Below are 14,048 nucleotides of genomic sequence, written 5' to 3' on the forward strand. Positions count from 1 at the left end.
TGAGGCCATGGTAACAATCATTTCCTCTTATTTATCTTCGGCATGTGGTATAGCAGCCCAGCTTTGACAGAGAGCATCTTTGCACAACTGCGCAGAGTTAAACATTTGAGTGATTTGACCTGCAGTGGAATAGGCTTGGTTGGCTTCCAGGGCCATGAAAACATTGAGTCCAGCTGGGGACAATCTAGCTCTGTTCTCTAGTGAGCAGAGTCCTGTGTGGGGCTCACAGGTGGTACGTCTGAGACTGGAGGCAGGGACAAAAGCCCTTTAGTAAGGACTGTTTTTAGTTTGAGAGATTCCGTTTTTAGTTTCCCACGAGCCACTCTTTTTGCTGTGAGACAGTGATAAATGCCGAGTGTCTTTTGCCTGGAGAGTGCCTCTCTGTGTATCCAGTTATGACTCACCTGCAATTGCCCTCACAGACCCAGGGGATCACCGATGCTGAACCAGCCTCTGGATTTCTCTTCTTGGTGACAGAAAACTTCTGTGCTAGCATACAAGTAAACCCCAGGAACATGTCTGCGCTGTTCCGCTCAGCAGGCTCTTGGGTTTCCCTAGTGCCTAGGAGGATTCAGTTTGCCTCATGTGGGTTTATTCGCCCTCTCCTGTTTCTTTTTGATTTGCAGCAACTGGAATCTCGCATCTGAGTCACACATGAGTTACATGTGGTTTCGATTGGGTGTGAGGAGCTTGAATCACACAGCCAGCATTTCGGCTTGAAAAGAAGGTTGTGGTATGCCCCAAGCACCTGTTTCTGCATCTCAGTAGCTGGGCACAGTGGCACATGCCTGTAGTCCCAATACTCTGAAGGCTGAGGTTAGACTGGGAGGTTAAGTTCCAGGGGTGGCAAGGCTTAGACCTGGAGCGGAACAGTTGATTCAGAATTGCACCAGATGTTTTGAAAACACTGTGGCAAGTATACTTACTAGATGAATCTCAGTGGCAGAATGTGGCACAAGGAACGATGCTGGTACACTTTATAAGGAAGGTCCCCTGTCCTCCCGCCACTCTGGCACACATACTGAGTATTCAGACAAAGCCCGTCTTGAGCATTCTATGCCACAGACAGCTTCTAAGAATGAAGTGTGTCCATTTTCAATCATTTAGTCATTCAACACAAACTTACTGATCACTCTAATGCGAGACAATATTAATGATGCATTTCAGGTAATTTAAAGTATCAGATGTGATGTTTGTCTTGTAGACCTTATATATTTACAAGACTCGTTTTAAAATACTTGTACCTTGTCATTTATGTGTGTGTGTATTTGGGATTGTGTGTGATATGTGTGTGCGTGCACGTGTGTAGTTGTGTGTCAGGGGCAATGTTAGGCTTCTTCCTCAATCACTTCACCTTATATTTTTATGGAACCTGGTTGACCAGCAAACCCCAGCATGCTCCTGCTTTTGACTCTTCAGGGCTAGGACCACAGGTATTTTGTTTTTATCTCATTTATGTGCACTGTTACGTACAAACTTACCCCTCCTTCTTGTCCTTCCCCATCCCCCACTCCCTCTCAATATCAAATTCATGGCCTTTTTTATATATAAATATATAGGTGTTTAATAAAATACATATTTAAATATTTGCCTATACATTACATGCAAATATACACAAATATATATTTAAGTATATAGTTTTATATATTTACCTCTCTCCCTTCTTATATATATATAAACATATACATATATTCACATGCACACACACAAATACATAGATAATACAACTTGCTGAGTCCATTTAGTGTTGCTCACAAACATAGTTTTAGGACTGACTGCCTGGTATTTGATAACTAATTAGGGGGTACCATTTTTTATGTCAGCCCTTGTCCTTGCCTGAGAAAGTGCTTTGTTGGTGGAGTCATCTCTCTAGACCCTCTTGTCAAATTATTCAAATGTTAGTTCTCCATTTCTTTGCTGCCTCACTTAATTACACAACACCGCGTAGTTTCCTGATTGCTGATGTCTCAGCCTTTGACCTGTGCATGTCCCATGTCATGTGCTGTTCTGGACACTGGAGAGTCCAAGGTAAAGAGAAAGGGCAAAATGCGTCTCTGTGGAGCTTACTGCATTCACATGGAGTCCTCACGTTTCTGTGGAGCTTACTGCATTCACATGGAGTCCCCACGTTTCTGTGGAGCTTACTGCATTCACATGGAGTCCCCACGTTTCTGTGGAGCTTACTGCATTCACATGGAGTCCTCACGTTTCTGTGGAGCTTACTGCATTCACATGGAGTCCCCATGTCTCTGTGGAGCTTACTGCATTCACATGGAGTCCCCATGTCTCTGTGGAGCTTACTGCATTCAGATGGAGTCCCCACATCTCTGTGGAGCTTACTGCATTCACATGGAGTCCCCACGTTTCTGTGGAGCTTACTGCATTCAGATGGAGTCCCCACGTTTCTGTGGAGCTTACTGCATTCAGATGGAGTCCCCACGTTTCTGTGGAGCTTACTGCATTCAGATGGAGTCCCCACGTTTCTGTGGAGCTTACTGCATTCAGATGGAGTCCCCACGTTTCTGTGGAGCTTACTGCAACCACATGGAGTCCCCATGTTTCTATGGAGGGTACTACATTCAAATGGAGTCCCGGTTCCTATGTTTGCAAAGATTCATTTGATTTTATTATGCTGTCTAAGCACATAAGGAGTGAAAAGAAAACAGAAAAAAGAACTAATCATTCTCTAAAGATATTAACGTAATAGGTGACACAGTACAGGAATTTCCAGTTAAGAATTACTAAATAAATTGAAATTCATAAACTCACCTTTTCCCAGGTAACTCATTTATTTGTATTTTAAATAAATATCAGAACATATGACCCCAGATTTTCAAGTAGATCATAAAGCAAACTCAGCAGTTTCCTGTACCCAGGTGCATTTTTCTGGTCAATTTTTCTGCTTCTTCTGCAGAAAACTTCAGCTAGTAAGCAACATGGGATGGCATGAAGTACCTTTTTTTGTTTTTTCTCAAGGGTGGAACAGCGTTGTGCTTTCCCTCCCCTCACAATGATGGAAATTAGCACATCAGGCCTTTTGAAACCCACTGTCTTTGGACAGGAACTTGGTGAGGACCACGTAGCTATTGTAGTGTCGTCATTTGTGGAGGCTACAGTAGGCACGCTTTTGTTCTGTGGGGCTATTTAGTCACAGTGATGCTTTCTTTGGTGCCTTTGGACATTAGAAGAGGAAGCGGTACTCAGTTTAATTCATTCACTCACTGGATATAGGGATATTAAGTGAGCACCTCAAAAAAAAAAAAAAAGCAGCCGAGCCTGGCTTTTGTGGATTTTATAGCTTTGTTGACAAGTAAATAGCGGACAAAGGAGTGTGTATGTGAGGGCTGTCACAACAGGAGGGTGCTGTGGAATATCCCTTTACACTGTGTGAAGACATGTCACTGGTGAGGTCAATAAAGAGCTCAATGGCCATTAGCTATGCAGAAAGAGGTAGGCGGGACTTCCGGGAAGAGCTGCCAGAGGACGTGGAGAGAAAACAAGATGGAAGAAAGGAAAAAAAAAAACCGAGGTAAAACACAGATTAATATAAAAGGGTTAATTTAAGTTATAAGAGCTAGTGGCTAGACACAGGCTGAGATCTCATAATTAATAAGCCTCTGTGTCATTTTTTTTTTTTTTTTGCGAGTTGGTGACCATAGGAAAATTAGCTTACAGTAGAGAGGCTAGGTGAGGTGGGAGAACAAGGCCTTGCAAGGTTGCCAAGCAACACAGAAAGTGTACCATAGCTTGCTTTCTTCCTCCACTCCCCCTCCTCTCACCTCTCTCCTCCCTTTTCCTTCTCCCTCCTTCCTGTTCCTCCTCCTTTCCTCCTTTCTTTCTTTTCTCCACCTTCTTTGCTTGTCTCCCACTCTTTCCCCTTCCTGTATCCTTTTCAAAAAAACAAAACAAAACCATCCAGAAGCTAGCCATACAATGCTACCTAAATACAGTCCCCAATGAGTTCTACAGATACTCAAGTAGCTCCTAGCTGAGTCCTAGCTAGATATAGATCCTGAAAAGGAAAAAGGGGATTCTTTTCCTGAGTCACAATTTCTCTAATGATAGTGATAACAACAACTGACACTTTGGAGGGTCTTCTACAGAGAGAACATAATTTTATAGCATAAATCATAACCCAAAACAATCCTAAAGCAGGTACAATTAGTATCTGCTTTTTATATATGAAACAATAAGATATAAAAAATTGTGCAAGATCTAGGAAGTAGTGGACTCATAAAGCCACCATCAATTAAGCTTTTAAAAATGAAGGCTAGGGGCAGTAAATGCATCTGTGTACTTAGCCAAGCATCTTAAGAATGGCAACTAACTCCCTCCTAGTTTTTGGATCTTCTAAAATTAGGTAGCTAATCGTCAGCAGAATGCAATTGATAAGGAAAAAGACGATTTGTTGCAGAGAAGGCTCTTGTTTTGTATCATCCCTGCTGGGATTGACCTTTCCTGATTCCTTCCTGAGGACTGTGTTGACACCTTCCAGCTGGGCTGTCAACTTACAGAGTCTAAAAAGATAAGAGAAGGCGGCCTTAGCTCTCTCAGGTAGACTATCATTCTGTCTCATGAATGTTTTTTTTAATTTAATTTTATTATTTAAAAATTGTGTATATATAGATATATATGTACATGTATATATAGATGTGGTTCTGTGCATGTGAGTTACAGGTGGTTGTGAACCATCCAGTATGAGTGCTAAGAATCAAACTCAGGTCCTCTGTTAGAGCAGTTGGTGTTCTTAACTACTGAGTCATTTCTTCAGCCCTCATGAAGGCTTTGATATAACCTGACAGAATACTTTTAACTTTCTGAATTATACCATGGTTTAAAGCTGCGGTGGTTTGTATGTGATGGCCCTTAGTCATGGACTTTGAATACTTGATACTCAGTGGTGTTGTTTGGATATATTTAGAAGGTGTGGAGGAAGTGTGTCACTGAGGGACAGTTATGACACTTGGTCTTAGTCACTGTTCTATTACTCTGAAGAGACACCAGGACCAAGGCAATTTATATGAGAAAACATTTGATTGAGGATTGCTTACAGTTTCAGAGGATGAACTTATGATCATCCTGGCGGGGAGCATGGTGGCGGTTATGGTGCAGGAGAAATACAGCTGAGAGCTTGCACTTGACTTGCAAGATGGAAGCAAAGAGAAAGCAAACCTGGGAGTGGTTTGAGCTTTTGGAATCTCCAAGCCCACCCCCCATGACACATCTCCTAATCCTTCCTAAACAGTCCACTAACAGGGAATTAGATGTTCAAATATGAGCCTATGAGCTTCATATCATTCAAACCACCATAGATTCCAAAAGCCACATGCTAATCCCAGTTCACTCTCTCTGCTTTCTGTTTGTGGTACAAGACAGAGCCCTCAGCTTCCATCTCCAGCCACCAAGCCTCCACCCTGCCATCGTGGGCTCTACCCCTCTGGAACTGTTAGCCCAAACAAGCTCTTTCTTCTGTAAGTTGATCTAACAGGTTTTTATCAGAGCAATATAAAAGTTACTAAAATGTTTGCTATTTATGTACAAACTCCTAAACATCTGCTTTTCTATGCCCTAGATGAGTGTCAAGGAAAGGGATCCTTATAGCCTTTCAGACACAGTGAAGACCTGCTAGACTCTCCCTTTCCCCCCTTCATTGCATATGGACCACTGACTAAGTCTTCAGAGGTAGAGAGTGTAGTTAGAGTTTGTAATTGCCTCAAGGTCACACAAGAGGAACAAAATCCTTTCAATCATCAAAACATAGATTTTCCTCCAGGGAATGTTATAGGCTTGTCTGAAAGTATTTTCTGTGTAGCATAGGATCAGGAAGAATAGATCCAGGTGTGGGCCTGAGATAAGCCTGGTCATTCTGGCTTCCTAGCTCTCCTGGGGTCTTTTTTTCACATTACTGCCATTCCTTACACCACAAAGCTTCGTTGTACCCGATAAGTAGCTTCTGGAGAAGTGGACAGAAGAAATTGCTTTTCTGTATAAAGCATCCAGCCTCAGGTGTTTCAGAAAGCACCAGAACACTGACTAATGGAACACGCCTTTGCCTTTGCCCCGAATCCTATCCTTGGGTTTTGCTTTCCCCAGACTTACTCTATTACTACCGTATCACAAGCGTCCACTATAGACCTGGCAGTACACTTTTGCACATATGTAACAGGAAAAGTAATCTAGTGTAAAAAAAGAATTACACACTTTTTTGAGGTTATTAGCACTGAGATCAGTGAAAGCTACAGCCAGTTTTTAAAGGTTTGCATTAATTTTTTTTTTGCATTTGGAAATCAGAAACTAGAGTTGTGGAATAATAAGCAACATTGAATATTTAAAAATTTTAGAAACAGGAATAACAACCACCACAAAATCCTGATATACCTGCCCCCCCCGCCCAAAAAAAAAAGGAAGGGCAGATACTGTGGATCACAAGGAAACTGGATTTATGCATGGAAATTAAGGAGAAACAATTGGAAAGGAAGAGATGGAAAAAGGGGAAGAGAAGAGAATGAAGCAAGGGAGACAAATGGAGAAAGAGAAATATGTACAGGACAGATGGATCAGAGGCGAAACAAGTACTGCTGGATGGAAATTCAGTATCATTACGACACAGCTATTTCCACAGCACGCACCCCTGAAGCCCACCCCCCACCCCCAGAAGGTGATAAGCCAGCCAATGGAACCAGAAACAAGAGGCGTATAAATCACTTAGCCAGTACTTACAGAGATTTTATTGCACATCAAACTTCCATACATATCACGCCAGGATTAGTGTTAGCTCTCTGAAATGAAGCAGCAGTAGGAGGACCACATGGTGTGGACTGTTCTCCAATGGCTGTTTTAGCCAGCTGTAATTATCGTGCTCATCTGGAAGCCGAGTGGTGCCAGTAATAGAAACGGGTCATGGGAAGAGTGGGTTCTTGTCCGGGCATGTCATTATATGACCTTGGCTGGCCGAGCTCTGGGTCTTGGTTTCTTTATTTGCTAAAAGTGGACAAGGATTTTTATGTCCTGATTATTTCACAGGAGCGCTGGGGACAGGAAACCAGAAGGATATATACCCGCATGCTTCCATAAGGACGAAATGCTAGAAGAATGTTAAATTGACCTTGTTCTTTTTCACTTAACAAAGCGGTGGGTAGGTGGGGGTGGGGGGGTGGGTATGATGACATTGTGTGCAGAAGGCTTGGTGACTCAAAGAAGCGTCTTTTTTTCTGCTCAGTAATATCTGGTCTGGGATTATTACTGCTTTCCCAGTGATTTTAGGCATACCCTTCTCTTTCAGAAATGCCAAAGGTGCAAACGCTATTCTGCTGCTATGATTTGTCATCCTGGCTGCCTGAGCAAGATGCACAGAGACGGTTCAGTAATTAAGCTTTTCAACGTGCATCATAAAGTTTTATTCCGGCAAAGGCTATATTTAATCAGCTAAAAAGTATTATTAAATCACCCCACTGCTCAAGCCGTTTCTCACCAGAATATGCTCCTTTCAAAACACAGCAGCTTTCTTTGGCTAGCTTGACTAATAGAAGTCCTTCCTTGGAAATACACTGGTGATGTGTGGTCTTGTGAGGTAGAAATACACCCCTGGCACTGTTTGATGCGTCACCGACTCCCATAGTCTCAGGGGGGTAATGGTGGACATCCTACAGTCTTTTACAGCATCCTTCCAGTAGCTACTAGGATATGGATTTCCTTAGCTAATTCCTTTCTAAAGGGGGAAGAGGCAAATGGAAACTCAAATGCAGTAGGGGTCTTCAGAATGATTGAAGCAGTGAAGTGACAATGATCTAGGAATGGAGGGGGTGGATGTTCACATTGTCAGCATCTACCAAAAGTCACAGAAGTAGCGGGATAACATGCTTAGAATGACTAGCTATGAAACATTTTAGTGATGGCTTGGAAGGATAATTATGTAACTAACCCATTTCTCTCTTTACAAGTTTTTCTTCCCTTATAGGACATAGGCCTGCCATTGTTCTTAAAGATTCAGGACACTTTCTGCCCAATGACTTCAGACATATATCTGTTTAAAACAAAATAATAAAGACAACTGAATGACTTTTTAGGTACTTTAAAGAAAAAAATAAAGACAAATATTTATCAAACATAAAGCAGTATCATGCAATAAATCATTTTCCATTTTTTATATAAGAAACTACATTTTATTTTTCCTTTTCATGCTTTCAAATGAAGTGGCACTAGCCACATGCAGGCATTTTAGTTTTTTAGTTTTGCCCATTTATTGCTAAAAGGCAAGCTATCCTCACATGCCAGAGAAACTGGTCTTTATTTGTTGATAAACCAGAAAGCTTTGCCAGTGCTTGTGTAGGTATACATGTTGCAAGAACAAGCAGGTGAATGCAATTTAAACACTGCCAAGAGACAAACTCTTTGGATAAATATTCCCTAGTTTAGGAATCTGAAACAATTATTTTGTTGCTTTCAAAATGATGAACTGGGGGTTGGAGATAATAGCTCAGTGGGTAGAATACTTGCCTAGCACATGTCAAGCTTTGGGCTCTGTACTCAGCACCACATGAGCAGGGCATGGTGGCTGTGGTGGTTTGAATGAGAATGGTTCCCGTAGGCTCCTATATTTGAGTGTTTAGTTCCCAGTTGATGAAACTATTTGCAAGGATTAGGAGGTGTGGCCTTGTTGGAGTGGGTGTGGCCTTGTTGGAGGAGGGATGCTACTAGCGATGGGTTTTGAGGCTTCAAAAGCCTATGTCATTTCCAGTTATCTCTGTCTACCTCATGGCTGTATCCCAGGATTTAAGCTCTTCAGTGTTGTGTCTGCCTGCTACCAAGCTTCCTACCATGTTGGTCATGGACTCATCCTCAGAAACTGTAAGTCCCACTAAATCCTTTCTTCAAGTTGTCTTGGTCATGGTGTTTCATTACAGCAACTGAAAAGTAACCAAGACCATAGCATACATACCTGATATTCTAATACTCAGGAGGTAGCAGTAGGGAGATCATTAATTTAAGGTCATCTTTGGTTAATAGCAAAATTGGGACAGCCTCAAACCTGTTTCTTTTTCAATTATTTAAAGATTAAGATATAATTATCATTCCCCCCTTCCCCTTTTCTTTGTCCAATCTTTTCCATGTCCACTTCCTACTCTTAAATTCATGGTCTCTTTTTCTTTAATTATTGGTACATATATGAATAAATATCTGAATAAAATTTGCCAAGTTTGTTTAGTACTGCTTTATGTATATAATTTCAGAGCTAACCACTTGGGACTTTGCTGTGGGATAATGCTCTGGTACTCTGTAAAGATTTGTCACTTGTATTGGCTTAATAAAGTGCCGATTGGCCAGTAGCCAGGCAGGAAGTATAGGCAGGGAAACCAGACTAGGAGAATTCTGAGAAGAGGAAAGGCTCAGTTTGCAGTCACCACCTAGATACAGAGGAAGCAAGATGAGGAATGCTACACTGAGAAAAGGTACCAAGCCATCTGACTAAACATAGATAGGAATTCTGGGTTAATTTAAGTTGTAAGAACTAGTTAATAATAAGCCTGAGCTAATAGGCCAAATAGTTTATAATTAATATAAGCCTCTGTGTTGTTTTGGGACTGAACAAAACTTCCATCTATAGGATTTGATAACCAATTAGGAGGCTTTTACTTGGGAAAGACTAATTTTCTCTCTCTCAGCATTTCTTCACTCCCTATAGTTTTTTGTTCAGGGGTGGGGGTCCCATGATATTTTCCCCTTCCACCTTAACATGTCCATTGGAGTCCTTGTTCAGGTCTCTTTAGGTAGAAATACTGTTGAGGTATCCTGAGCACAGCTTCCCTGTCATTTCTAGAAGACACAGTTTTACTGCAGATTTCTTGGTCCTCTGGCTTTTATAATCCTTTTGCCCACTCATCCAAGATGTTCTCTGAGCTGTAGGTACAAAGACATATTTCCTTGGTGAGTGGTAAATATAGTTTAGATGAAGTTATGATAATTAGGCTGACCATGCTACTACCAGAGCCATAGATGAACAAAAACCGCACCACCAAGCATGAGAAATCCCCCTTTTCAGTTGTTGGCCAAGAGAATCCAAGCGACATCCCCAAACAACATATGCTATCACAGAGATTGGAGGCCCTATGGTTGTAGACACTTTGGACACAGGACACAAAGGATAAGCCTGAATCTGAGCTGAAAGCCTCTTCCCTGAGACATGTTTTCACAGTACTGGAAAGTGCTAGGCAAGCTGGCTAACAAGGGAGGGAATAAACCCATAGTCCTATTTAGCTGTGATACCTATAATCACAACAATAACCAGCATGGCAAGTCATCCTTAAAGCAATAGTAGTATTCATATATTAGTGGTAACTAACAGCTCTCTAATAGAACTCAAAGTCTTCTCAACAAAATAAAATCATGCTGCATACTGGAAAGCTAGCCAACTACCCAGGGCTCAGGAGCTTAGAGATATTAGAGGAGAACCTATCACCACTTAATAAACTGCATCCTAAACATTTACTCTAACACATATGGACTTATTTTTTAAAACAGACTGCTATAATTTTTGCTTTCCAAATTAATAAGAAATAGCTCATTTGGAAACCCGAGGCTAAGTTTTTCTCCAGCCAGCAATCATGGGACCAAATACCGAATATATGGGTGACATGCCAAACTGCTAAGTTAGAAAATACTGAGAGATTTAAAATGCATTTATTCTCTGATCAGCTGGGTTTTTGTTGAACGGCAGGAAATTCATTAGCCGTGGCGTAGTCCAGTACTACGATAAACAGCAGCCGTCAGAGATCTCATGTTAAAGACTGACAAACTTCCTCTCAGTTCTGTTTAATTTTTATCTCACATATGAAGGCTGGAACTTGCTTTAAGGCTAAAAAGTACTGTGTAATTTGGCAAATGAAGATGATTCATGTCATTCTCAGCCAACCTGTAGGGGGTCCTTTTGTGGGTCAAGCTGCTCTTCAGACTGTAGTCTGGTGACATATGTGACCTACTACCCAGAGCCTTAATAACTTGGAAAGCAAATGCGAATCAAAGATTATTCCACATTTCAGAGAAATCTTGCACTTCAATAATTTGTAAAAATGTCAATTCAAGGATACGTGTGAAGTTATAACACAAGACTTGGTAATGGTTGTTTTTTATTTAGAACTGAAGTTTTCAAAAAGATAGCAAAGGTTTGGGCCCATAAATGGGAACTTTGGTTTAGTATAATTGTGGGGATGGTTATTTGTTCCACATAAGAATTATTTTACTTTAACAAGGATCAGTCATAGAAAATCAGAGAATGCAGGGAAGGAGCAAAGTCTAAGAAATTATCATTTTATTATGGGTGGTAGCTATCAAAATTATTATATTGTTTTTATATTTCATATGAAAAATGACAGTTAAGTGGAGAAATTTTTCCAAGTAATTCCTCTCCCCATAAAAACCCGGAATAATTAATAACAGAGGTCTGTGAAAACAAAGAGCCCCAAAGTGAATGTAGAAACGAGAACATAGACACTAAATATGATTCTTTAGAGAACATAGACACTAAATATGATTCTTTAAAGCTTCCATGACACTCAGGGCAGAGGCGATGCAGCCGTCGAAGTTGGAGTGAGTAAATCCATCCCCTCCACACACCAAGGAAGGGTGGAGGTGAAGAGTCATCTGGCCGGGACAGTTGGCAGCTGAATTTGTAACCTGAAAAAAGCAAAAAATGAAAAAAAAAAGATTGGAGTTGGCATTCAGTGTGTCACTGCACTGTCGTGGTAATGCCCACTAAGTTTTTGCTCCCTGGAGAAAATAAAATTTTACTCATGGGGCAAAAAAAAAAAAAAAAAAAAAAGACTATATCAAAAGTTACCTCTTGCCAAAATATTTACATATATATTCTCAAATGTTTAAAATTTTAATTACCAAATAACTGGAACTTCTAGATTTGTAGATACTATGGTCTGAATGCTTACCCGCCTTCTTCAAATTCATATGTTGTTCTCCTGTGCTGCATAATTTTATGTCAACTTGACACAAGGCAAAGTTATCTGAGAGGAGGGAACCTCAATTAAGAAAGGCAAGCCTCTAGGGCATTTTCTTAGTTAGGGATTGATGGGGAAGGCCCAGGCCACTGCAGGTGTTGCCATTTCTGAGCTGGTGGTTCTGGGTTCTCTAAGAAAACAGGCTGAGGAAGCCATGAGGAGCAAGCCAGTAAGCAGCACCCCTCCAGATCTCTGTATCAGCTCCTCCCTCCAGTTCCTGCCCTGACTTCCTTTGATGTTGAACAGTGATATGGAAATATAAGCCAAATAAACCCCTTTTCTCCCAACTTGCTTTCTGGTAATGGTGTTTCATCACAGCAATATTAACCCTAACTAAGACAGCTCTTGACCCCAATGGTGATGGTATTAGGGGAAAGGACCTTTGGGATGTGAAAGGCATGGTGTAAGGTAAGTGACCTTATGGGAGTACACAATTAAAATCCATCAACTATGAAGAAAGCAGGTCTAACACTGAACCTGTCAATGACTTGACCTTGGCCTTCCCAGCCTCCAGGACTGTGAGAAACATGTTTATTTTGCACATATGTCACTGTAATTTTGCTACTGCTCTGAATAATAATGTAAATATCTGCTATGCAGGATCCCTGATATGTGACCCCTGTGAAAAAGTTGATAGACCCCCAAAGGGGTCAAGAACCATAGGTTCTTTAAAAGCAGAAAAGCTTTGCAGAGAACAGCCTTGTTTATACGTTACGTTTTGTCTCCCCTGCCCCTCAATACTGGAGACTGTTGATGTACAAAAGAGTTCCAAAATAGCTCAGAATGGAGTATAACAAAGGTTTATTTATTAGGGGATAAACTCACAGAAATAGTAGCATTTCACAGACCTCTGCATGTGCTGGGAACTGGAACCGAATCCCGCAGCCAAGAGGCCCAAGCATGCATTTTGTCTGCATTTATAGTACACGGGACCATGCCCAAAGTGGGCCAGTATCTTAAAGGTTATTGTTTGAAGGAGTTCCCACAGCACCTCCCCCTTTTGTCTAAATAAAAGAGTTCTAAGTCTGATACAAAACTATATACAATAGGAACAAATATTAAGTATTGTCCAGGGAAAAGAAGAGGCAAAAACATACATTAAAATTAGAATTACAACGAGCGTGAACAACATCAAACAAGAAAAATATGCTAAATGTTTCAATAGTTATCTTATCCAAAGGAGTCTTAAGTCAAGTCTTACATTAGAAATGGCTTGGCTAAGTAATGAGAGGAAAGTAACTATTACTATCTAGCCTTCAATCTCATCAAAGACCTGAGAAGGGAAACAATATCACTTGAGTAAATAGGAAGTGCAATCAAGAAAATTCCAAAAGGTGTAAGAAATGACAGAGACAACCGGCTACCTGGGCAATCACCCAAAGTCTCATTTGCAATGTTGTGGCAATCAACTTTGGTTAAGGCCTAGTATCTGACAGACCATATTTAGAGGCAGGATAATTTTCAAAACCATTTTGCCCTGTCTTGGTAAGGTTTGGCAGTCTTTTTACTTGTATCCTGCTTGTCCAGTGTGGACACTGTACATTTTGTTAGTGGTCGAGGCAGGGGCAGTTCTTTGCTCAACAGCCAGTTTTGCCAAGAAGAAAACAAGCTCCAACTGGAGTGTCCTCGTTGTTGCCAGGAACAATTATGTCACATGTCAACAGAATCCTAAACTATGTAAACAGTTCTTTGAAGTGTTTGAAGATTACCTATCCATGTGGAATACAATCAAGAACCTGTTTAGTCTAACTATAAGTATAACAAACATGGATGACTATTCACATGTAATTCTTAATATCTATGTAGATTAAAGACTAAGGCTTCATATTGAAAATTTAAACAGTCTTTAAATAAATGTGCAGCACATGAGGACAATGACCTCAAAATATAAAGAATATATAAATATCTTGATTGGAGGTAGAAATGTATAGTGCAATGTGATAAATATATCCTAAATTTGCAACAATATGCAAAATATCTTAAGCATAGGTAGAAACATGAGGCATACAATATGACAAAATAACTTTGCAAAGATGCACAAAT

General features: G+C 40.7%; 1 protein-coding gene across 8 annotated transcripts in view; it reads right to left on the reverse strand.

Annotated features, from left to right (window-relative positions):
* Positions 1–14,048, reverse strand: part of Rnls (renalase, FAD dependent amine oxidase) — a 289,318-nt gene that overhangs the window by 31,205 nt on the left and 244,065 nt on the right. For 3 of the 8 annotated variants that reach the window (XM_075973853.1, XM_075973860.1, XM_075973857.1), the window contains exon 7: positions 11,107–11,670. The exons of 3 other annotated variants lie outside the window; for them this stretch is intronic. In XM_075973853.1, coding sequence (XP_075829968.1) covers positions 11,518–11,670 — 153 coding nt within the window. In that variant the 3' untranslated portion in view covers positions 11,107–11,517. Of the gene's footprint in view, positions 1–6,725; positions 9,898–11,106; positions 11,671–14,048 lie in introns of those variants that run through there. 2 more of the 8 variants (XM_075973854.1, XM_075973858.1) reach the window with 2 other exon arrangements.

Source organism: Microtus pennsylvanicus, chromosome 5 (assembly GCF_037038515.1).
Source record: "Microtus pennsylvanicus isolate mMicPen1 chromosome 5, mMicPen1.hap1, whole genome shotgun sequence".
Taxonomy (NCBI): Eukaryota; Metazoa; Chordata; class Mammalia; order Rodentia; family Cricetidae; genus Microtus; species Microtus pennsylvanicus.